The 25,939-nt window shown below is 39.0% G+C and overlaps 4 protein-coding genes across 4 annotated transcripts in view; 3 read left to right on the top strand and 1 right to left on the bottom strand.

The window, feature by feature from the left end:
- LOC111345144 (receptor-type tyrosine-protein phosphatase S) overlaps positions 1 to 3,630 on the bottom strand; it is a 37,138-nt gene extending 33,508 nt beyond the window's left edge. Inside the window, exons 1-2 of the mRNA XM_088740408.1 lie at positions 3,382 to 3,630; positions 350 to 760 (exon numbers count right to left, since the gene is read on the bottom strand). Coding sequence (XP_088596534.1) covers positions 350 to 760; positions 3,382 to 3,433 — 463 coding nt within the window. The 5' untranslated portion in view covers positions 3,434 to 3,630. The remainder of the gene's footprint in view (positions 1 to 349; positions 761 to 3,381) is intronic.
- A 4,447-nt stretch (positions 3,631 to 8,077) lies between these two features.
- LOC111345143 (uncharacterized) lies at positions 8,078 to 12,500 on the top strand. The gene is made up of 2 exons (XM_022952418.2): positions 8,078 to 8,316; positions 9,514 to 12,500. The coding sequence occupies exons 1-2, from the start codon at positions 8,214 to 8,216 to the stop codon at positions 12,171 to 12,173; spliced, it is 2,763 nt and encodes a 920-aa protein (XP_022808153.2). The 5' UTR covers positions 8,078 to 8,213; the 3' UTR covers positions 12,174 to 12,500.
- A 105-nt stretch (positions 12,501 to 12,605) lies between these two features.
- LOC111345140 (uncharacterized) lies at positions 12,606 to 20,264 on the top strand. Its single transcript, XM_088740409.1, has 3 exons — positions 12,606 to 14,231; positions 16,005 to 16,119; positions 17,151 to 20,264. The coding sequence occupies exons 1-3, from the start codon at positions 14,202 to 14,204 to the stop codon at positions 19,970 to 19,972; spliced, it is 2,967 nt and encodes a 988-aa protein (XP_088596535.1). The 5' UTR covers positions 12,606 to 14,201; the 3' UTR covers positions 19,973 to 20,264.
- A 267-nt stretch (positions 20,265 to 20,531) lies between these two features.
- LOC111345137 (uncharacterized) lies at positions 20,532 to 25,939 on the top strand. The gene is made up of 3 exons (XM_022952415.2): positions 20,532 to 20,763; positions 21,681 to 21,798; positions 22,455 to 25,939. Exons 1-3 carry the CDS (start codon positions 20,716 to 20,718, stop codon positions 25,748 to 25,750), a joined length of 3,462 nt encoding a protein of 1,153 aa, XP_022808150.2. The 5' UTR covers positions 20,532 to 20,715; the 3' UTR covers positions 25,751 to 25,939.

The following is a 25,939-nucleotide window of genomic DNA, read 5'->3' on the forward strand; positions in this document are numbered from 1 at the left end:
AAAAACTAAAATTCCTGAGTCACCCAAGAGCAAAAGTAAAGCACCAGAGGCCACCAGGCACTGCTAGACCACTGTCTTGAATTACATTTACAGTGTAGTAAATTTTAGCAATTGCCAACCACAAAAAATCGTCCAAACAAAACACAAGAAATGGCCGGTCAGCAGATTAAAAAATTCCCCCAAACTTTTCATGCTATTATATTAATTGCAGTCTAGAATATAACAATTAATGTCAACAACAGAGTTGCAGTAGAAAAAAATTCTACCAAACTTTTCACGCTACACATTAATTACAGTCTAGAGTATAAATAACAATTAATGCCAACAACAGAGTTGCAGTAGGACATACCTGGTGGGAAAGAAGTTGTAGGTAAAGGAATTATCACACTCAAACTGAGAGACCGAGACATCTGCATGTTGAGTGAACTTGCAGGCACAGGGTCAATTGATGGTGTTTGTGAGGGCTTGATTCCAGAGGTCTGTGTTAATGGAATTACCATGCTTGCCTGTGCGGAACCTGTCAGTATAACACCTTTTGACGTGCTAGTGGGTGCAAGGTTTGTTGTTAATGATGGAGACTTTCCAACATCGATTCCACTTGTAGCAACTTGGGTCTGAATGGAACCTTGTGCAATATATTTGGAGGTTGTGGTGTTGATCGAGCCAGAAAATTTTATAGATGCGGCTGCCATTAAAGGACCAGAAGTTGTTGATACCACAAACAGCAGATGTTCCTCTTCAGAAGCCTGGTTTGCATAGACTAAAATTCAAAGATTCATAATCAGTATGGTCGACTCTGATCTCTTAGTGCAAGTATCAAGTGTCAAATTACCATCTAAAGGTACAGTACAGGGCAATAAACATCTGCTTGTTACATACTTGTACACATTACAAGTAGATCACAGATACAATTTTAAAAAAATATAGAGCTGAAGTTTGAAGTCTTAAATCATTAAACACAACTTCAATCTAAATAACGAATCTCTATTGTGTCAGCCATACTTCTCTATGAGCAACTTGGGCACTGAGAATTTAATGTTAAGACAAACAATATCTCTAGGTTTATGTTTTTGTTTCTTCTCATCACGCTTCTGCTCAAAATTAAATGTATTCTTATTGAAAAGAGAAATTCCTTTTGGCTGCTTCTGAGAGTAAAGGCTCAAAAATTTCAAAATTTTACTAATGTATTTTACATGCACTGCATAAACAACTGCTAGTACATGATTGCAGCCAAGATGGAGGTATACTGCCTAAACCCCAGATTCAATTGGGTTACAGGGATGGCCCAGTGGTGAAAGCACTTGCCTCCCACCTCTGTAGCCCAAGTTCAATTCCCAGACCTGGTGTCACATGTGGGTTGAGTTTGTTGCTGGTTATCGTCCTTGTTCCGAGAGTTTTTCTCTGGGTCCTCCAATTTTACTCCCTCTGCAAAAACCAACATTTTGAATTCCAATTCCATCTGGAAACAATGGACAAGAAGAGCCACCCAGCATGCAATGTCCATTGCTAAATTCCTTATTTTCATTTTGATTTTTATCTATTCCTCCATCTTCCAACTCTTGTGCCTGATTCCCACACCTAAAGATCTGCTATACCTGCTCACCAGTCTCTAACAATCGACAAAATCACTTGTTCTATTCTGCATCTTTTCCATATATTTTCCAAATACATGTTCATGAAGAAAAAGCTCAAGCAAGCCAGAGAATAAGAAAGCCTTTGTAAATAAATTCTGAAGCATTTTCCCAAACATCTGATTATAGAAAGAAAAGCACTGGAAGAGAGATGCATCCAAATTTTTTTTCAGATGTTGTCTGGAATTTCTTTTTTGACACTGGAGGTTTTGTAGTTAAAGAAAATTATAGTTCAGTTATGGAATTGTATGGTTTATAAATTGCCTAATTGGTTATATTCTGTGCTTGGGTTATTCTGGTTTATTGTGAGACACAAAGGCTTTCTGATGTCGTCTGAGATGAAACATGTTCAGGTTTCCAGAATGCTGAAAATATAGTATTTTGTTAATGGTTTCCAGTGGTCTGATTCTCACACTTTAAGTGATCAAATATGTGGACACCTTGCAATCTTTTCTTAATCATTTTAACAAAGCAATAAGTATGTTGAAGCTTTCAGCTTTGGTTCCCTTTTTAATGGAACTGAAGGACTATAATTTCAATTTCATTTCACATTCATAACATGTACAATACAGATAGGTCATGATCAAAAAACAACCACGCAAACAGACAAAAAAAAAACAAACTAATAAAAATGAAAATAATAATCAAAGGAATATAGCCTTTGGAAGAATTAATTGGCTTGAACCAAACACAAGCCTAAAAAACCTTTTGATGCTTGAGATGACTGGAAATACGAAAAATTAAAAATTAAAAATCAAATAAAATGCCCTTTAATGTCTGACCCCGTTTTTTTTAGCCAAGTCATGTGATGACCCATGCCGATAAGAACAACAAAGTGAAACGTCTTCCGTCTTTTCCTGCAGATCACAATGACGGGCAAAATTCACGAGTATAAAAATACACTACACAAAAATTGTAATATTGTTCCATACAAATTATACTGGTTTTGCTTCTGTTCTTATCTCCACTGTGACATTTATAAAAAATTTAAAATCAATTAATTTGTCAAAATTACAATAGTGACTGTCGTTTCCCAGACGAGGTGGTTCAAAATGGTAATTAAGTCATTGAACGAGAACGAAATAAATTCCATGTGCGAAAGGCAGATCGGGCTAAACTTCGTTCAATCTTTAACATCAAAATTGCAGAAAGCGAATCCAAGAGTTCATTTCATTCGTTTGATGGAACACGAAACGTGATAAAGTTACACACTCCCATGGCTCTGATTGTTGTGAGCTTGTATTTCATACATTTGCATGCTCGCAAATGCCTTTGTACCAAACAACCCGGTTTATTCAAAGACATAATTTGGATATATCAACAAAGTTGAAATGGTAAATTGACCACTGTAACGATTACAAAAGCTATTTCGTTATTCCCACCGACGCAGCCCCAAACAGTTTCTTGCGAAACTATCAGCCTTTATTCAAAGACAGACAATCACATCCCTATTTAAAATGGATGCGTATAATCCTAATTATCTGTTCAATCTGGTTTTACTTAAAGAAGATGTAAAAAGTTTCGCCCCTTTTCCAATCTTTCATCAACAGCTCAAGTGCTTTGGCAAACGGAAGGCTAGTAATATTGACAAAATCAGCTGCGAAAGAGTCACCTCTACGACTTTCGTTACCCAAACAAAACGACATTACAAAGATAACATTCGGGCACTTTCCTCGATGGCTAACGAAGCCCATCGGCCAAACAGGGGCGCGAATAACATAAACTTACCCAAACCTAATTCGCGACTTACCAAGACATGACATTCTCACGAGCGCGTAGATGAGGACCAAAGTACAATCCATGTTGCCTGTCTTCAGATACCTTCTTTTGACTAGATTTGTATCAAACCAGCTAAATTTAAGTTGCAGCGGACTTTGCTTCTATCAACCAGTGCCTCTTCTGTCCATTTTCATCGACCTCGAAGGTTTTCAGCGCCCTTTAAAGCACACATATTAGGAATAAATCTGATCGCTAAAGCGCGACTGCACAGACATATATGAACCACAGGAAGTAGGCACCATTCCCCTCTGCAAACACTTCATGCGTACTTCCGGTGAATTGTTCCTGATTTCTTTCACTTTCATTCACTTTCATGTAATTTCTTTAGTTAATGGCTGATAATCCGTATTCGGAGTCAGTGAAAGAAATTCAAGAGCGGAAACACACACGCAAAATATGGTGTAGAAAACTTTTATAAATAGTAATTTTTGGTGTTTCGTGACAAAAGGCGGGCATATAAAGGGCTTCAAAACCGCTCAAGCGCTCATGGAAATATAATGAGTCATTCGACCTCGTAGAAATGGCGCCATCCAATTATATACAAAGAAAAATTAGAAATAAATCATTTTCTTTACTTCAAAGACAGACACATTTCGAATAATTCAACTTCATGCTCTTCGGTAGGATCGGGGTGTGAAGTGAATCAGTGAAGGACAGGTGTGGTGACAAACATGAACCTGAGCGCGTCACTTTGTAGTATTAATAATTTCCTCTGGTGCTCGAGCGAACATTATCGATTTTTTTCTTCTCGATTAGCTGAAAGTGTATCCATGTAGAAGATCCGAAGGGTTAAGACCGGCCCCCTACCTAGCCCCCATTCAGAAGTACGGGTATTTGTGCTACTCGTCTGAAATGTCAATAATAATTCTTTCTAAAACAGAATCACATATTACTATTCAACCTGCAGTATTAAAAATTCACTTATCTTGAAAATATTGCCAGATTATTTGGCTCTAGTGTAAAAAAAAGATATGTGATCACTGAATCTCTGTTAGGAACCCCCTAGCAAAAATTCCCGGACAACCCCGGGGATCCCCTTTGCCTTCTTCCTTTCTCTTCCCCCATCTCCCCATTTCCTGGTCCTTGTTTTCTTACCTGAAATCTTTTTTATTCTTATCTTTTTTTTTTAAGCCCCTTTCAAACACATACGAGTTTGAAAGCTATTCAGTGTATGCATACACACGCTTTTGATCTTCATCGCCATCTATTCTCCGCCGTGGGCCTCTCCTCTCTTCTCCCAAAACGTGAGTCAGTCGAGTTGTTATGGCGCGTTTTCGCGCGACATACCTAGAGTGGGCTTTTTGTGTTCTTCTCACCTCACGAGCAGCGATTAAAAGCAATTAAAAACTTTTCGGCAGTCTATATTTGCCTTATTTTAGAATTTTTCTCTGTCAGCACATTAGGACATGTACAGAGAACAACATGGTGGGTGTGTATACTGATGTAAGGGTGTAAATGGGCCAAGATCCTGAGTATTTGTCTGGTCTAGGACTTGAACACCCGACCCCCCCCCCCTCTCCCCTCCCCTCTTTCAGGGACTCCAGCACAGCACGATCCGAATCACTCTCAAGTGAGTTGACCGCTCTCCAATCGCTTGAACCGATACAAATTGATTTTCCCTGCCCTCTAACTAGCTTATCAAACTGAAACAAAACCATTATACAAGAGAGACATAAAACCAGACTTTCTGCTAAAATGTACCGAGAACCTTCAATTAGTCTTACTATTTGAGCGAATCAGTGCTTTAGAGAAAACCTACCTACAAGAACATCGGTATGCAAATCTGCGTATGCCATGCGCTCCCCTTAGGAGAATTCACGGAGTATCTAACCGTGCTGCGCTTTTTTCACTATCATTCTTTGACTTGATGGAGTATGTCACTTTGGAGCCAAGAAATGATGTTTTAAGTGCAAACATGGCACTTGCCTACCTTCCGCGGGTTTTCATAACGTACATATTTCGCAAGTGAAAGTAAACACAGGCTGACAAAAGCGACGTCAAAATGCTTTTTCTTTTGACCTGAGTCTTAAATAAACAACGCTTTAGACAAGCTTTTAAAAATGCGTGACGATCAACGAATCCTTATAAGCCATGAAAAAAAAAAACTTTAAGAGTCTTGGACGAAATGTGACAGGTCGTAATTCTATTCGAGTCTTGCACTGTATTTAGATGTTCATTCTCCGTGGCCGTAGTCGACCCGGAGTCCAACATACGAGGGATGGAGTCATTTGAGGGCAAAGCGATTTAGACAAAAGGACGCCGCTATTTGCGTTCTTTCTGCGACAGCAATAGCAGTAGTTTATTTAGGTGTGGGATAACTCATCATCTGTTGGCCTGTATGCAAATCAACTCATGGTGAAACGGGGAATATGATAAAGTCAACACGCTATTTGATTTAGTTTTAAAGAGCTGTGTGTTAATTGTTTTAAGAAGTTACTATCTGGGTGTTTTAAATGCCGCTGCAGATCCAAACAGTTTTAGTCCTCAGTTGCTAAGATATTTGGAAAATCTGCTTCTTTGCTGTCCAAGTGTAAAAACCAGCTCGCACGAAGCTTAAATCATCCCAAATAATATTGTTCCGACTAACCTCGACGCTTTCAACACCGAAGAGCTTGCATGAGTAAGGTAACTAAGTTCAATTGGCATTCATTCATTAACTTTCCCCGAAGGAACATAGTTTTAAGATTCCTATGGATCTGTAGTAGTTTATTTCCTCAGTGCAATATTTTGCTGTGTACGTAAGCTGGACCAGAGGACTACATGACTTACAAAGCAACACTGTCGACGTGTCAGGCGAAGATTTCGTAGAACTTCACGACTCGAAGAAGCCAACAGTTGTATTGGATTAGTGTTGGGTCCTAGTGAGAGCCCTTGAATGCTTTCGTAATAGTAACAAGTTGAGTTATTCAATCAGTTTCATCGATCAACAATCACGGCGCTACAACAGTAAGAAAATCTTGTCATGGAAACATGCGTGAAGATTGAAGCAAGAAGAAAAAGAGGCAACTGCTTACAGTCCTAGCCTAATCATATTGGACTTTGCAACGATAGATCGTTAGCCAACTAGGGTGAGCTTTGATAATTCGAGTGAAGCAACTTTATAAAAGTCAGAGATGATTCTTCTTATTCGGGTTCAGTTTATTTTGCAAGTTGATGAGATTACGAATCTCCAACTCTCCTTGAACACTTTCGTATTTATTCAAAAATGATATGCATGCATTTATTGTACACATTTAAAGGTGGCATCTCAGGCTAAATTAATTACGAGTTAATCTATGAGGGACCTAACTGAAGTTGATTCAACTTAACTTCACTTAACTTAACGCTGCACCTTATCTGACGTAATTCAAGAAAACAGATAGAACCTTTGATTCACGAAAAGAAAATTAGTCCTGGAAAAAGTTTATATTTCACCGTAGAGTCTGCTCTACTGATTGAGCTCGATTAAGGCATCTAGTAAAACTTCCTGATCACTTTTCAACTGTCTGGAGTTTTGAAGTGTAAATTGTAAATCGTCAATACCTATTGTAAGTTTTTTTCTTCTTTTTTCCTCTATCAGTCTGACAAAGTGGTTTTACTATATTAGGTTTACACAGAAAGCGTGTTACTTTTGAATGTCATCAAGATTCGGGATCGAAAACCTGTTGTGTGCATTGTGCTTGGCGAGGTCAGTGAACCAGCATCTAACACCATAGAACTTAGCCGAAACACGTACAGTATATGCACTTATTCATCGCCTGAGATCATTGAAGGCCCAAATTAAAGAAGAAAATGGTTGTGGATGTAAAATTCAGATTCCCATGAAGTGTTTTATCTCCTTCTCATTAATAAATACTTATAACTCACAGCTGAAAGCGGACGTTTAAGCTGACAGATTTACGTTTTCTAGTTTAAATTATCAGTACTTTGTTTCTTGATTAAACAAAAACACAAACATGTTTGCAAGGTTTTAAACTGATCCCTCAGAATTTCATCAAGGGCGCCTACACCATGGCTGTAAAAATTGAGGCGGGCTTTTTAAAAAAAAAAGATCATGTTAGGTTGATCCTGGGTGGTGTGAATGGTGAGAGAAAGTTATCCTCATTAATTGCGTTCTTAAAAGCCTACTTTTACACTAAGTTTAAACAAAGTGCTTAACTTAGCATAATGTACGCTTGTATGCGACGGTTTTCTATTTTGAGTTTTATAGAAAAAACAAACAAACAAAGGCGCTCGCATCAGCTAATCAGAACGAACGAAAATATCCCAAAAAGCTAATGACAACTTGAATTAAAGACAAGCAAGCTGCCACTGGCGTAGGAAATGTACATGTGGGTTACCCTTTTATTACTGGTTTTTAGTTTTTCATCTAATTTTTTGGACTCGAGTTTTCTGGACCAATAACAGGGCGAAGTAAGGCAAACTGAAATGCAACACTCGATAGCTCTCGACACTTAGTGGTGGTGACCGCCTTTCCAACAATACGATCCAACCTTGCAACCTTGTTGGTGGACTTTTATTTCAGTGAAAATCATCGTAACACATCAAAAGTTATTTGTTTTTGCTTGTCTTTCCATTTGTATATAGTATTTACCGCATGCATGGCAAACGCTATACTATACTATATATTGCTTATTATAAACTCTTAATTATCTAACTTGATGATCTGATTGTTTTATAGTGAGTTTTCCTGGGAAAAAAATTTGTTTGCTGACGTCATGGAATGAGAAAAGCTGATATCAGTTGCAGTAGAATGTTTAAGATATCCGCGTGTGCAAGACACGACGCTATTGGCTCAGAATTGTAAGAATAGCGAAGTTGTTAATGAGAATGAGGAGAGCAATCATCCTCCCAATGCTGGTTCTCTTTGGATCGTGTCTCTATGTGGGAACATTTCTTTATCTCATTATCATCGACGAGTTTCAAGGTATGCTACGTTAACGTCTTTGTTTAGTTTTGCTTTGCGCGTTCTTTGTGAGACAATTCCTTGTGCGGCGGCATTCACCGTCTTTGATTGAAGTGCGTCAGATGCGAAATTCGTCCCTTTGTCATAAACGCGTATGGTGACCAATCGTTTGGAGGAAATTATTCCCTGCTTTGAAATAGCTGCCGAGCAGGCACTCATCATTTGCGCTTCAGCCCGAGTGTTTATTCGCCGGTGGTAAAGTATGAGGCCAAATCTTCCCGTTAGCGGAAAAACCTACGTCGTCCAGCGCTACTAACTGAGGACCTGCTCGCAGGCTAGCTTTGAAATGAACTCAAGACCAATGTCTTGCTCATAATAATCAGGAAAATAATAGCTACAATAATAATGATAATATTAATGATAATACTACAACTGATAATAATAGTAACAATGATATTATGACTTTTAATCAATTAATTGATAGAAACGCTTTACCACTGAGCCTAAATTCATACCAAGACACTCGTAACGAACAAGATAGAGAGACCTGTCCTCAAAGGGCAAGTGTATGTATGTCTACTCCTTGTTCATAATAGTTGACGCAATATTCTACAGTCCAGCTTATTATACTCCCATTCCCTTCCGTTTTGACAACTGGAAACTGGGAAAGCGAGATAAATGAAGTTAAACTGAATTTGTGGGAGGGAAGTTCGAGCCACCTTGCACAAGGTAATTTGGTAATATCAACTAAGTTAAAATTCTAAATTAGCCACCGTAAAGAGTTAAAAAGCTGACGTTTCGAGCGTTAGCCCTTCGTCAGAGCGCTCTGACGAAGGGCTAACGTTCGAAACGTCAGCTTTTTAACTCTTTACGATGGCCAATTTATAATTTCAATTTAGTTGATATTACCAAATTATCTTGTTACCCCCACCGACGCAGCACCACAGTTTCTTTAGAAACTCACCCCCTTTATTCATCCACCTTACACAAGGTGACTACCGGCTTAAGGATGTTGTGATATCAACACTAGTGTAACAAAAGAAAGTTTTCTACTTTTTTCAGCGCTAGTATAAGATGAATAGCCCTTACTTACGTTTTCACCTCATGATATTATGTTAGTCATACTACATGTATATTGGGGTATGGAATGAAAATTCACTCACTCGCTCAATTCTTTAATCTGTTCGACAATTAATTTGTTTTGTCCTTGATTTATAGATATGGTTGTGCTCGAAAGCCGAGGAAAAGAGTTTGTTTTCCCTCCTTCGACCTTAAACAATGATGGACGTAAGGCTATTGCTAACATCGAGTTGACAGGAAATTTTGCGAATCAGAGAGAACTGGTGAGAAACGTGGACGGTCCTGATGTCATTCCAGAACGAACCGCATCTCAGAGAAGTAATAGGTCAGAACAAGTACACCAGCGGAAAAAAGCACCCAGAGAATTACCTATAAAGTTGATAGAAAGAAAAGCAAGTTTTCAAGTGAAAACCAACCTGCCTTCTGCGAGTGAAAGTGAAAAAAAGAGGAACATAGAGGAGTTAATACACTATGTAAGCAATGACAAGTACTTTCCAGTTGATTCAGTTTGCCCTTATTTAGGATTAAGTAAGGAATCTTATATTCAATTTAAAGACAGTTCCGTCAGGAATAAACATTGCGTTCAACGACAGCCATCCTTGGATGAGTGCCAAAAGGCAGGGGGAGAATATAAAATAGAAAGTCTTCCCATTACCAGATGCAAGGAGCAAACTGAGAAAAACCTTTGTACTATAAGTGATAAATGGCGCTCAGATCGAAGTGTCAAAGTTAAGGTACGCTGTGATGTTCGAAGATGCGGAAGGAATCCTATCTATGCTATGAACCTGAACCCTAACACTGGACAACTTGAAGACGAACATCGCTGGCACAAATTTGTTTCCAAAGCAGATATCGAAGCAAATCTTTCTTCGGTTGTTATTCAAAATTCCAAAAATGGCATTAATTTTTGTATCGTTCAATGTTTCAAAAACAACACATCTCAGGTGATCAGAACAATTCTGAGTTTCCCTCCTGTTCTTGCTGGAACAAACTCAAAACATCACAAACCACAGCCTGCAGTCTTAAATATGAACATGGTCGTTCTGAGTTCTACGTCTCGACCTCATTTCTATCGATCATTACCCGAATCTGTCGCCACACTACGGAACATTGTTTATGACAATTCAAAAACAGCATCCGCCCTAGATTTCGAACTTCTACAGAGTCTGACATCAGACTCGGCGCAAAATCTTCAAGCTCTTCTCTCAGGGAAAACTTACGGAGAAACTCGTGTCCAAGGACCAACTCTGTTTTCTACATTGAAAAAGCTAGGATATCAAAATATATTCCAAACTGACCAATGCTGGTTGGGGGTTGATTATAAAAATCTGGGAGAAAGCTTGAACATGGAATGGAACCACTGTGACGCTGGAATGACCCATGTAGCTTGCCAAGCGACAGAAGTGTACAGAGTCAGCGATAAACTCGATGGAAATCACACGACGGCGGCTTCTTGTTTGAACGGTCGTTATGTTTTCGACTATATCTTCGATTTCATAGACAAATTTCACCTTGCGTTACGAGTTACTAAGACAAAATCACCGGTCTTCTCTTACACTTATCTAACCTTAACGAAAGACGAGTTAGGGGTCAGCATACGGCAACTGGACAAGCGGCTGTCGATGTTTCTACAGACCATGGCGCATGAAGAAAATACTCTGACCATAGTAACGTCGGATCAAGGCCCAACAGCAACTAAGTATTCAATGGACACCATTAGTGGAAGATATGAGATGTATGACCCCCTTCTTTTTATGATTATACCCAAGCAAATATCTCTGAAACTTGGAAAACAACAAATGGAAACTTTGATTCAGAACCAACATCGGTTAATATCTCACATTGATCTTCACAATACCATTGTTTCGATCGGTAATTTTGGAGGAAATCAGCGCGGGCACAGTAAGGGACTTTTAGCAGAAATTGCCATCAATCGAACATGCGCAGATATTGGTATCAGTGAAGAAGCCTTGTGCAAGTGTCGCGGTTGGGAAGAATGGTTCCCGGATGATGACCCAAGATTCACCTGGATCGCAGAGTTTGCTCTCGGGGAACTAAACAACATACTTCAAGATGTGATGCAAAATTTCTATTTGTTAAATAAAGCACATATCAAATGCCAGAGACTAATCGGTTACGCCATTGAAAAGATTCACCAAAGAAAGGACAAACGTGTTCTTTCTCTAGATTTAGTGACACATCCTGGAAGAAAGTTGTTTGAAACCAACATTTACCTTCCAATAAGCTTTTCTTTAGAGGCCGGCAACACAAACTCTCTGTTCCAGGGAAGTGGAGAGTTAGTAAAAGTACTTGGCTTTCGAAGAGGAGATCTTCAACTTGACCTTACACCTACTGCAAAGAGCGGTCCAGCGATTAATCTATGTTTGAAAGGTTTTCACTTTTCGAACAACAAGACGCGAACGAAAAGATATTCTGGTGCGACAGATGTAAAATATGACGGGAACATGCTACAAATGGCACATCGTTCCAAACACTTCGGTACTCATTCACGAATTCGAGTACTTGACTGGCGAGAGAAATGTCTCTTTCTTTTAACCAGAACGCATTTTAATCAAACAGTTGCGTTAGAAGTTTTAAACACCTGTGTTGACCGGACTTTCCTGGTTAAAGTTGACATATCGAATCAGAAGGAACATGTGCATCTAACGAAAAAGCTTCCAGTGCTAGTTCAACTAGCTCCGGGGACCTTTCGATTTTTATTCTGTGCTTATATGAGAGACAAGACCATAATTCTTCAACCAAAAATTTCCTTTAAAGTTGTCAAAGTCAATGTTTAAGGCAAGAAAGTGTTTAGTGGACTGGACTAAAACGTGGTCGTTTTTACACAGAAACAATTCTTAAGGATAATTGTAGTTCTTTTACTATTGAGTCATTCAAACTTGATTTTACTGGATAAAGGGAATAAGTTTGGTGCAACGTCGGTGGACGGTATTACAAGATAATTTGGTTTATCAACGAAGCTGATAATGTAAACTGTCCACTGCATAAAGTTTCCAAAGCAGACGTTTCGAGCCTTAGCCCATGCATCTTCAAAGCGACGAACGACTACCACTCACCGAAAAACCCCCTTTAAGGAGTGTCAATAAAGTTTGTGTTGTATTGTACACTCGAAAGGTCACTCTTTCCGGCGGCCAATTTACCGTGATTATCGGTTCTTTTGGCAAAACCATTTTCTCTTGGTATGCTTCCTTGTCTTTTTTCTGGCTTTTCTTTTCGTGCCCGTCACTTTGATCAATCAAGTAAATGGTATGACCCTTGTTTCTGATGACGACTTCTACTCATCTTGTCCAAACGTCGGTCCTGGCACGCGGCTGGTACCGAAAATAATGTAATTTCGGTGTTATCAGCAGAGTTTATAAAGTAAATTGGCCACCTTAAAGAGCTTTGAAACTCTTTACGGTAGCCAATTTACATTAGGGACTAAGCAAACCACGACGGCTACGGCAACGAGAACGTGGAAAAACAATAGATCTAATTGACAGAACAATAGCCCAGCACGTGCGTTTAAAACTTTGTACATTTCTTAGCCGTCCTTTGCAAAACAACAACGTGAAATCACCAAAATTTGCGTCGTCTGCGAAGCGAAACCGCGGCGGCAAATTATTTTAATTTACATTTGGAACTCAACGCTACTTTTATGTGTTATGTTGAGTTTGAGGTCTGGCGCCCTATGAGACGGTAAAAACATGCAGCCATTTTCGAAATTCTAACTGAATGTAGAAACTCGTTTTTTAATCAACGTTTTCCGTGGCGCTGCCGTTCTGACTGCTTAAAGTCCCTATTATCATCAAATTACCTTGTTACCCCCGCCGACGCAGCACCACAGTTTCTTCAGAAACTTACCCCCCTTATTACTACCGACAACAGTCCCTTTTAGGATTACCATCCGGGCATTCGGGAAATTATACTTATCGATCATTAACCTTGATCGACAGTCAGTTTAACCGCCAAGAAAGTGACTGGTATTTAAATTTCAGAGGCCAAACACATTAAATTGAAGTCAGTACCAAGAAACAGATACAAAAGTTCTCCGTCATTTACGTTATCAAATACGCATATTATTTGACGTATATGCAAGAGGTCTATTTGGAGCCCGAAGTGTTTTCGGTACCCCATTAATTTAAAAAAGGCGGTTTATTGATCCGTTTCACCTTAGTTATGATAAGCATCGACAAGTTGTTATTCGTTCTGAGTGACGTGAAGAAGCTTTTTTATTTCACAAACATTGTTGAAAAGGTATTAACTTGAGCGTTTGCTTTCGGAGCCAGTCCGGGTTTATTTTCAAGTATTGTAAATCCCAACTGTCCAGCAAGAAAGCATTGGATCAAGAGATATTTTCATCACCTTAAACCAACAGGACTACTGAACGAGTGTGAACAAAGTTACCTTGAGAAAATTGTCCTATTAAGCAAAGTAGTACAACATTGTTCCGATTTACATAAATCAATGAATTATAAATATCAACAAATTGTGATTCCTTTCTCCGAATACTAAACAAGATGAAGTTTTGAAATGGTACCCGCTTTAAACCTGTTAATTCAATTGTTAAAAGAAATACGAACCCTGCTTAAGGATCTGGCAGGTAATAAAACTTCGGAAAGCACAATATTTTCCTTTACGAAAATTGAAAACATCTGATATTAGCTTTTTGTAAGCTTCGTGTGAAGTAATAAAATCCTAGTGTTCAAGACGTTCGGATTAAGTAATGAAGTGTAGCACAGCACTGGCTCTAAAGAAAATTTCAATTTTGCTGGAGTAATAGTGATTTGAAAAGATTCTGGCCAGGGCAAGCGAGGTTGCACGAGATGTCTGTTCTTGGTCTACGAAGCAGAAAGGTACGTCCTATTTTGGGAGCTGATTTGTAACTTTAGATTTGGTTTCAGTGATAATGAACAATATTTAACGTTCTTTATGCTGGAATAACTCGGTTAGCAACATGTATAACGATAAGGACTGGAAAGGCGCACTGAAAAATGTTTTCATATAATTCAATACATTTCAAAGACATTTCTCTTTGATTCAAAGAAACTGAATTTCATATAGAAACGCTCAAAGTATTTGGTCGTTTCCACAAGCATGTCATACTACAACAGAAGGAATATTCCAGCAAGAAGGGGCAATTTTCAAGGCTCTCTGCAACGAAAGCGAAGGCGACCATTGTGTTCTTTGTAGACATGGATTTATTCCTCTGGTTCTTCTTCATCGTTTAAATGTTCTGAAAAACAGCTGCACAAATTTTCGCCAGTTATTTCGTACTTTTGTCCAAAGAAATGAAGCTGTTAGATTTTGGGCTTTATTTGAATGAGCCTAAATTCTCTTTGACATTCCTTGTCATGGAACAATGATTATATGTAAAAACACCAGTCCATTTTAGCGATGGTTTTTTGAGTGCATCAAATACGACGCCTTCTTTCTGACTGTCAAGAGATGTAGAGGATTATCTATCCTGTCATTAAAACTGAAGTATTCTATCTATATTATCATGCAAAACACCCTCCTTATCCCCAACCCTAATGTTCAAACGATCAATCGTATAAAAACAAAGCAGAACGGTCATGAACGAATACGTCGATCGGAACGCCGACCGCTGGTCGAGATTACCACGATCGCGTCGACCAAGATCGGGACGACTACGATCAAGTCGATCACGATGACGATGACCACGATCGCGACAACGACGACTGTGATACCCACGATCGGCACGAACACGTTCAGAGTGGCCATTATTGCCACAATCACGTTCGCCACGATCACAAGTATGTCTCGAAAATCGCGAAAAAGTTCCTGAAACGTCATACAGCTTTACAAGATTTAGACGTCATCTGATAAAGAGCATAAACAACGTAAACAAACAAAAATGGCTTGACATTGCAGAAGTTGACGATTTCGTAGCTTAAGTCGGACAAAGGAATGCTAAAATTAAACATTTTGCTTTCATTTCCTAAGCAAGGGATCTTTCGAATCCGGCAAACAGGTGTGTTTAAACTTACAAATCTTGACTTTTCCACGTTCGACGCTACCTAATGCACAAAACATGCTATCTTCAATTCAAATAAAAAAATTGCATCCCTATTACAAATTAACTAAGCCTCTGACTTACCACATGCCCACTGAAAGTCTACTTGAATCAAACCAAGTGACTAGCTGACTACTTTGGGTCACCTGACGAAATTTATTGTCAGACCACATGCGTAACAACTGGCCTAAGTGACCTCAATGGTTTGGTCTTCGTGGCCGCATGACCATCTACTACTTCACTGAAAAAACCCATCTACCAACAGACAAACCACCAAGCAATAGGTACATTGATGGATCTTAACTGATCAGACAGATGGATGAATCCAGATCAGATTCCAGTACCTTATGTGTAGTGACGTACAAACAGAAATGAAGGGATAGGCTGAACGGACACGCCAACGAACGGATAGAAGAACAAATAGACCTTCTTTATAGAAAACAGAGATACTTTAGAACCAGACATGGTATGATAGCGGAATGAGTAAGTAAGAGAGGCTATTCTTGAGTAGGTCTTAATTGAGCGATCAAGTCCATAGTCCGAGTTCATAAGTATGTTTTTTACATTCTGACAAATTTCTTTTTCCCAACAGGCCTTCTTTCTTCTTGTTGCTGCTGTGGCCTTAGGACTTTATTTTTGGACCACAAGAACACAAATGAGACACTTTGCTTTATTTGCATCAGACATCGAGCGTACCATTATGAAAGGTAACTGAAGGAAAATTCAGAATTTGGTGAATAGCGCCTCGTTCAGAATCAAACAAAACAATAAATGGAAACAATTGGAAAAATACACGAATAAACCAATGTAAATCGCAAGAATTTCACTTCAAAACACTGCTTACATGGTTTTATCTTCCCACACAAACAATCGACAGGTTGTATATTTAAAATTTCAGAATACAGGCTTCAATATGCTGGCAATCGAAATGCTCACTTTTGTATTTGAATCATTTCAGGCAAATAACCGCACATAATAAATTGAAACTTACTTTTGACGTATGAATTCACAGTCAAACTAAGTGAAGCGTACCCCTCAAGATTACATTAATGAATTGATCATTTGGATATTGAACCCGCCAGTCGTTTCAAGAATGCAATAATGAATTGATTATTTGATTATTGAACCCGCTAGCCGTTTCACGAATGCAATAATGGATTGATTATATGAATATTAAACCCGATAGCCGTATCCGATTTGAAAAGGCGCGGTCATTGTTCAAATTAGAAGTCCATTCCTGAAGTCCAATAAGATTGTTCTATTTGACGAGGAATCCTGAAAATGAACAAACTGCACTGTAAAAACACTTCGTAAACAGTCGATCGCAAATATTCACGAAATAAAAAAAAGTCTTGCGATGGCTTCGCCCGTAAACTATTTTTTTCCACCAAGAATACAACCAAGAATTTCTACAAGCTCGTCAAGATGTAAATAGGCTAAAAAAGCTAGAGATAACATTCCATTTACAACATTTACAAGAAGCTCTACACAACGCTCGAACTCACCTTTCCCACCATGTCTGACGCCATGTGGAAGTGGTTCCGATCCATCATCACGTGTTTGCATAATCCAATCAGAAATGGACTTCTGATTTCAACAATGATCAGCGCCTTTTCAAAACGAATACGGCTATCGGGTTCAATATTCAAATAATCAAATCATTAATGTAATCCTGAGGGGTACGCTTCACTTAGTTTGACTGTAAATGTCTACTTAAGATGTTTGCTTTCTTCAACAGAAGGTACAGCTGCTGATGACAACAAATTTACCTCTAAATTACTTCAACCAGCGACTGTTCCCAAGCTTAAAAGTGTCACACCAAGCCTCGAAAATTGGTGGGATGAAGAGGAAGAGAGTACAACTGAAAGCACCAAGAACACTATGATGCAGGGACTTTCTAGGAATATTTCTGAAAAAATTTCGCATGAGGCTAAAAATGAAACAAGCAGTTTTGATCAGATTTGGAATTCTGCGTCCAAAGGCGAGCCAGTTCCTGAGAAGAAGACTGAAGAAATTCTAGCTCCTTCTACCGATGTTCTGAAGGATTCTTTGAGGGAAATTTCTCCGTCTTCTAACATCGGGAATGCCAGTGATATCTATGATCTACCTATTGAGCTTCATACGATGGATGGTCACAATCGTGTTGTTAGCCAAAGCTCTAGTGTCTTCGAGACACTGTTTGAAGAAGACCGTGAAGGTCAAGTGGAGTTTCCGATAGGGGCAGCTTGTCCATATATGGGTATTAGAAAATTCAAAAACAAGAGACAGCAGATGAAACAGAAAGAGAATGTATCATGTGTTGCTCACGTATCGACGGAAGAAGACTGTCAAAAGGCGAATAAAGAATACAACATTCACCAAGCAATTCCACATTGCAATGAAGGGCCAGGGCAGGATATTTGCTCAATTGAAGAAACATGGCGAACGAGTCCCGAAAGTAAGCTAACAATTCACTGTGATCTATCAATCTGCAAGAGACATCCCGTGAGCGTCACGGGAATCCACCCATTAGAGGGCGTAGTGGACAAGGAGAAGGAGGGATATAAGTTCAACAACTCCACTGCTCTGGAGAGATTTCTGGGACATTTTATAATCGTGAACACACTACGCAAGTTCAGCTTTTGCTTTCTTCGGTGCAAAACGGGACGTAAGAAATACGCCCAGCAAATCCTGATGTTTCCTCCGTTGTTAGATATAGAGGACTCAGAATTTCTACCAAAAAAGAAAGACCCAAGTCTAATAAACATCAACATTTTAATGCTAGACTCGGTATCGCGCGCACATTTTTACCGTTCTCTGCCTAAAACAGTCAGCACGCTAAGAAACATTGTTTACAATGAGTCAATAAACGCAACAGTATTAGACTTCGAGTTATTGCAAAGTTCAGCACCGTTCACCTTTCACAATGTCAGAGCCTTCATGTCTGGAAAAAGCGACTTTAACTACATTGAGCATTCAAATGGCACATACCAAATAGAGTTGCTGTATAAGAAGTTGAAGAATCAAGGTTATTACACGCTCTTGCAAGAAGATAGCTGCTGGTTTGACGAATGGGGATCCTTATTCACCAACAACATATTTCAAAACAAGACGCCTCACAGTCGAGAGGAATTCCAAAATCGCTGGAGTGGATTTCAGGATGTGGTAAATGGTTATTCTGTGGATGACTATGGCCTGTCTTATTCTTCTTGTGATGTTTTCAAACAGTACAATGTTACTAACCAATTTAATCGGCCCCTCAAGATTTGCTTCGGGGGTAAAGTGTATTCTGAGCTTTTCTTAGATTACTCCTTGAGCGTTTTTCAAGGATATATTGATTCTGGTAAAAGACAGCCAATCTTTGCTTATACGCACCTAAATGCTGGACATGAAGTGACAGGAACCCGCATACGACAAATTGACTACGTTCTATCAGGATATTTACACGCCATTGCTCATGAAGAAGACACTCTGACACTTGTTTTCTCTGATCACGGGCCAAAAACAACGAAGTTTTCGTTCCAGACAATGGAGGGGCGGGGAGAGATCTATGATTCGTTGTTATTTGCCATAGTTCCAGAAAACGTTGCTAATATTCTAGGATTACGACGAATGCGCGCGATGGTCACAAACCAGAAACGTCTTCTCACAACTCTGGATCTTCACAACACAGTGATGTCGATTGGAGATTCTGAAAGGTCGACATCCAATTCATACTTAAAGGAAGGTCTCTTCTCAGAAATACCAGCCAACCGTACATGCGCAGATCTATCGATCAAACCCTCAGCTGTTTGCAAGTGTGAGGGATGGGACCAAAAGTTTCCTGATAATGACTCTCAATTCACATTCCTTGCCGAATTTGGTTTGGGAATGCTTAATAACAAAATCCAGGAGAAATATCTTACAACTCCCAATGCTGCTGGGGGGTTTGGAAAATGTCAACGTTTGGTTGGACATCGATTTGAAAAAATACGCAGAAGGAAGGTTGGTGAAGAGTATTTTCTGACAATGGATCTAATTGTCCTACCAGGGAGAGAGATATTTGAAATTCAATTGAGATACCCTCTAGGAATCTTAGCAGAAAGGCGAAAGGGTTTCCCTGCTGTTATGGGGACGCGAAGAGTGAGCATATATCGTAAGTACGAGAAATGTGTCGATGAACATGTCAAAGTGCAACTATGTGTTTGCGATTCGCACCACTATGGAAGAAACATAAGCGAGAAAAATGCGTGGAAATGGTTCGAAGTTAGTACTGGATCGGATGTACTGGAAACCGTATTCAGAGCAAACAGTTTTGGCACAAATTCTGAAGTCAAAGACTTAAGCGATTCGTGCTTATTATTAGTAACGCGGAAACGTGAAAACCTCAGCGTAGCCTTCGAAGTAGCGAACGCTTGCAAGAAGCGAAGGTACAAAGTCAGAATTACAGGGAAAGGCAAAGGAAAAACCTTATTAACAAGAAAACTGCCCTTTTCTATCATTCTAGAACCAAACACAGTGCACTTTGCTCTGAGCGTTCATTACTTAGAAAAACCCTATGGTTTTTATATGAAGACATCATTTGTGGGTTATAATGTTTGACATTAGTCTGCCAATTATTTACCAGAATCGTCAATTTAAACAATATAAAAACAGTTCTTTGATAAATCAGCAAAGTGAAACTTTTTATATGGTATAACCTTATTTTAATGTTCAAAGTACACGTACATTGTAAATAGAGCCAAAGCAAATTGTAAATATATTTTACATGTGGGATTCAAAGAGATTGCCTTACCCTTTACCATTAATCACTTGTGTTTGTTATTTTTAAACTGTGTTGCTTAATTTGCTTTTTTATTTTCGATCTATTCCTCCCAACACCCAAACGATTATCGGAAAATAATGGTTAAAGAATTCGAGAGTGGTCGCTGAGATTTGATAGATGAGAGGACCAAAATTTTGCCATCAAAAGGAACTTTTATGTGAAGAAACAACTACATAAAAAATTGACCCCTTGTTATGTACATGATCCCCCAGTTATTTCTTGTGTAGCAGGTTGTTTCTTAATTCCTCGGGCTGCACAAGGGACAAGATTACCACGTGACCTCGCAGGTACAACCTGTTGCTTTAAGTGATCAATCGATAGAGTAACGCTGATGTGAAAACTGCTCGATTAATTATCAGAGGCGGGCGCCGATTTCAATTTGCATGTAATGTTTTGAAAAAGAGAGCTTGAGAATGAAACAGCTTTTAGCAATCGACTAAGATGACAGTAAATGAGCCTTGTGGGGCCCGAAAGATTTTATTCATTCCTACAGTGACCGTAGAACAGACACCAGCAAGGGATGAGGATTCAAACGATAGCAAGCTTGTTACTTCTCCACAACAAGAAGGTTGGTAGATTGTCCTTTATGTTTTTAAGTAAATTTTCTTGAGGCGAAATTTAATACTTTTTACAGGTTTTTTTACCCGAAAAGATTGAGGAAGAATATTAAAATCATTTCGATGACAAAATGTTTTTCCAATTGCTTGAATAGTTACACTTCACGATGCATAAAATCAAGTAGTTTTCAAATAGTTTTCAAAACATTATAAAAGGATGTACGACTGAAAAATACTCCAAAAGACTAAGATTTCTCTTCAAAAAGCCTTTATGTAGCAAATTCTCAGTGAACAGGTGCAGTAACTTGATAGTCATCTCAAGGAGCGCTTTGATCACCGTGTTTACTTGCTTTAATCTTTTAAATGCTTCATGGTGTTTTATTGTTCGAGGCAAATTCGTTTGGTTTCAGTGTTGTTCTACCAATTTAACGGAAACAAAACATTTACCCCATCTCACTTGTCAGAATCATCGACCCTTAACTTACACAATCAAAAACATCTTCATGTGACAGTCGACTTAGGTAAAAAATTGTAAATGAGACGGTCAACTGAGTTTTAAAAATTCGAGCAAAAAAATGGGCAACCTTGTTGTGAAAAGGTGCGATTATGAGCCGAAAATATAAATATGAAAAAGTTTAAGAGTATTCTATGCTGTATTCTACCATTTTTTTTATTTATGATCTATAGAAGGACGAACACGGAGGCGTCAGATAGTGACACTCTTGCCTACGGTTCGTTTTGCACGCTTTGAAATCCCCTCTCCCTCCCCCCCCCCCTTTACATTTTGACCTCTTCTGTAATCTGCCTTAAACCGTCAAGCAGGGTAAGTGAAACACTCCCAGGAATCAATAAGCTAGCATTTGGCTTGAGGCAGAAATTGATCTTATCAAGAAATTTTTCGGCTTTTAATTCGTTCCTTTTTCTCGAGGCGTTCTTTGTCACCGTGGTCATTGTTGCAACAGTCATCTATCTTGGCATTGTCAGGGATTTCTTCAGTTTGGGACAGTACACAGCGGTAACGCCAAAAGAAGACATGCTGGTACAAGGTGAGTCAGAACAAGCAGTGGAGAGAGGAAATGAACAGAACGCTCATGAATTTAAAACCCTGAATACTGAAATAATTTCCACTTTCAAGGATGTTGTTTGGTTGTAATTTAGAAACCATTCTTGCTAGGTGTGGGAGAGCAAAAGTACTTCAATTTCAACACGTCTGGTCAGTGAAAGAAAATAACTATGTAACAATTTACAAACCCTTCAGTCGACACCATCAACACCAAAGCTTTTCAGTGACGATAAATTAGCTAAGTACAAAAAAAAATAGCGCCAAAGAGGAGCAGAGACAACCCAAAGTGATGTTTAAAAAATGCGTCAGCTATTGTAGGTGCTAATTCTAGATATTTTATATCAAATTGTAGGCAGTACAAAATTACCTTCAATTTAAAGGAAGCCACAAAATATTAGCTTTATACGAATAGAGCAAAACTTTTCACCCCTAAATAGAGCCTCCCCATACTCAGAATAAAAATGAGTACCAGAGCTTTTTTTCGCGGGGAGGACTGACGAAACTCTGGGGAAGGAAGGTGTTGCATTACTTTTAGTCTCTTAATACTGTGTAAGCTGGGATAAGAGCCCGAATGAGAAGTTATGTAGCTCGTGTGCAGACTTTACCGTCGCATTCAAGTCCCCATTTTTCAATTTACAGGGAAGAAGCTCTTTTTGGATCGTATAATGAGCCAGCCGCATGAGGACGAGACCTTGTTCGGGGAAGTGACAGCCGGACGAAAGTCGTTAGTTGGTATTTTTGATGTGCCGCACATCGAAACACGAACAGGAGAAGTATTTCATGCCACGAAAAGGGACAAAAGTAGCAAGGGTCAGCTGTTACCAAGTGGTGATGATGTTGACGATGATGATGAAAGCGGCGACAGCAATGCTGATGATGACGACGATGACGACGATGACGACGATGATAGTGACCATGACAAAAAACTGGATAAACTGGATCATAATGAGGAGACCGATGATGAGAATGATGATGATGATGATGATGATGATGATGATGAACGTCATAGTGATGATGACCATCATGAAGAGGATCTGCGCAATGGAAAAGAAGGTGATGATAATGATGATCATCAGGAGGATCGGAAAGACAAGGAAGTAGACACTTGGAATAATTTGTCCATCAGAAGTCGCCCTAAAGAATCCCTTCCATCATCAACAGAGAAAATGACGGAGACCCCTGGTAATTCTGGACACGATTTGATCAACTCTACAAAGCGTATATCACAAAAACAAAAGAATGCAAGATTTCCTTCATCGAAGGTTGCAATTTTAACGGGTTTGTCATCAAAAGTTATCCTCAAAGAAAGTCAGAATCCTTTACTGCAAAAAGAGTTGAACACTTATGATAACGATAAAGACATACTTTTTCAAAAGTCAAATAAGTTCTTGAATTTGGGTGATTCTGACAAATTCATCCAACCTCCAGTTAATTTGTTGATATCTCAAGGCTCCAGGAGGAACGGAAACCGGAGATCGTCTTCATTTCAATTAAACAAACCAATTCCACCACCTGTGGGATTTTCACCAGGTCCAAGCATTTCGGTAACAAAAACATCGCTTTTTCTTCAAGACAAATCGGTTGCAACTGAAAATTACAACAGAACATCAGTTTGCCCGCTCCTACAAGTACGAAAGAAAAAACCTACAAAATGGACTGAGAATGTCCATTGTATTCCACGAAACCGCAAGCGTTCCTTTCGGAGTTGTTTAAGGGCTTTTAAGGACTATGACCTTGATGGCAAATCTCTAAACTGCGGAAACAGTCCACCAGACGAGCCAATTTGTTCAATCGAGGTTATTAGACAATTTCCAGGCCTAAGGATACCAGCTGTTAAATGTAATACGTCATTGTGTGGAGCAAATCCTGTATACGTTCTAGAGTTCAGTCCTATTTATGGAATACTTGAGGAGCGTCATCTGTGGAAACGCTTCTTCACTTCTCGAGGGCTTGAAAAGTACCTCGAGAGATACACAAACACAAATTACGGGATTAACTTTAATTTTTGCTTTCTCCTTTGTGTCCGAAGAGATAGGACAGGTTTCATCGAAAATTTGATGACATTTCCCGTTGCGGATAAAAAGACTAGGAGTAGGGTAAGCGATGAGGTGAAGTTCAACCTTAACATTTTGATGCTCGATTCTGTGTCACGGCCGCATTTTTACCGATCACTTCCCAAAACAGTCTCGTCCTTGAGAGAAATAGATCATCTAGAATCGTACAACGCTATTGTAATGGATTTTGAGTTGCTGCAAAGCTTAGCTTCGTATACTTTCCCCAATATCAGGGCTTTAATGTCTGGTAGGGTGGACTTGAGTGCTTCTGGAAGGCATGAAAATGAGACATATGGTCTCGAAGTTCTATTTGGAAAGTTCAAACAGCTTGGTTATTACACATTACTGCAAGAAGACAGCTGTTGGTATGATTCTTGGGGTTCGCTGTTTACGGATAATGTATATCAGGGTAACATGCCACGATACAAACACGAGTTTGCCAACCGTTGGAAAACGTTTCGTGAAAAGGTCAAGAATTACGGTGTAGATGATTTTGGTTTATCTCATGCTTCCTGCGAAATTTTCAAGCGCCATAAAACAACCAACCAGTTTAACCACCCGAAGAAAGTGTGTTTTGATGGAAAACCTTTCGCGGAATACTTTCTTGATTATAACGAGAAAGTTTACAACAATGAACAAAAGATAGGAAAAAAGACAAGACTATTTACATACACACATCTTAACACAGGACACGAAATAACTGGAACTCGCATACGACAAGTCGACGAAAGACTTTCACAATACATGAAAAATATGGCTAAGATGGAAGACACGTTGACAATTGTGCTTTCAGATCACGGTCCAAAAACAACTAAATATTCATTTCACACAATGGAGGGCAGATCCGAAAAATACGATCCACTTTTATTTATTGTAATTCCAGACAAAGTGGCAGCAATCCTAGGACAAAGAACACTTCACGCACTCGAGCAAAATCAAAATCGTATCATCAATACTTTGGATATTCACAGTGGGCTTATGTCATTGGGAGAAGCAGCAACATCTTCTAGAATAAAAGACAAAGGCATATTTGATTTAATTCCTGCCAATCGCACATGCGCAGATTTACCGATGAAACCTCTAGCGGTTTGCAAGTGCCAAGGTTGGGAAACAATTTTTCCAGATAACGATAAACGATTTAGCTGGCTTGCGGAATTTGCCCTCGGAACTATAAACAACCAAATTCAAGAGCAGTTTCTGAGGGAAGGAAATCAGGCCGGAGGTTATGGCAATTGCCAGCGTCTAGTAGGAGAAAGCTTTACCAAGATTCGTCGTCGCTCCCAGGGAAAACATTACGTCACAACGATGGATATTATGGTAACACCGGGACAAGAGATTTTTGAAGTGCAAATCGAATATCCTCGAGTGCTAAAGAAACAAACCTCCTTTCCAAAAGTGACAGTGCACGAGCGTGTCACTATTTACAGACATTTTCGAAAATGCGTCGACAGCACAGTTAGTTTAGGATTGTGTGTTTGTGACAATAAAAAACTTCCAAAGCAACAAACAAAGCAAAGATGGATAAATGTTAAGAACAGAGACGATGTATTAAATATAATTTCTAGATCCAACAGCTTTGGATCACAAACCAGGATAAAAGATATCCATCAAAGTTGTCTTGTTCTTTTGTATAGGAACCACGGGAGAAGAAGCAGTAGTTTTGAAATTTCTAATACTTGCAATGAGAGAACGTATAAAGTTACTATTTCTATAACAGAAGTTGATACCAATAGATTTTTTGTTTCGCGGAAAATTCCATTTTCCATTTTCGTGCGTCAAAGGACAATTCACTTTCTTTTAGCAATTAGACGTTTAGGGAAAACATCTCACAAGTTTAGGCTGAGAGTACAGCATGCAGTGCAATTTTCCAGGAATACATGATGTGGGTAATTTTTAATTTTTGTCTTTGTGCGCCATATCATGCATGTGAATGTATGTTTTTGTTTTGGTTCATCTATTGGCTAATTTGCTGCACAAGGTGCTCTTTTTAATACGGATTATTGTGTTGAAATGAATTAATGAACCTGTTGCTAGAACTGGATCAAGAAAAACACTGATATCTTAGTATGA

Source organism: Stylophora pistillata, chromosome 12 (assembly GCF_964205215.1).
Source record: "Stylophora pistillata chromosome 12, jaStyPist1.2, whole genome shotgun sequence".
In the NCBI taxonomy this organism is placed as follows: Eukaryota; Metazoa; Cnidaria; class Anthozoa; order Scleractinia; family Pocilloporidae; genus Stylophora; species Stylophora pistillata.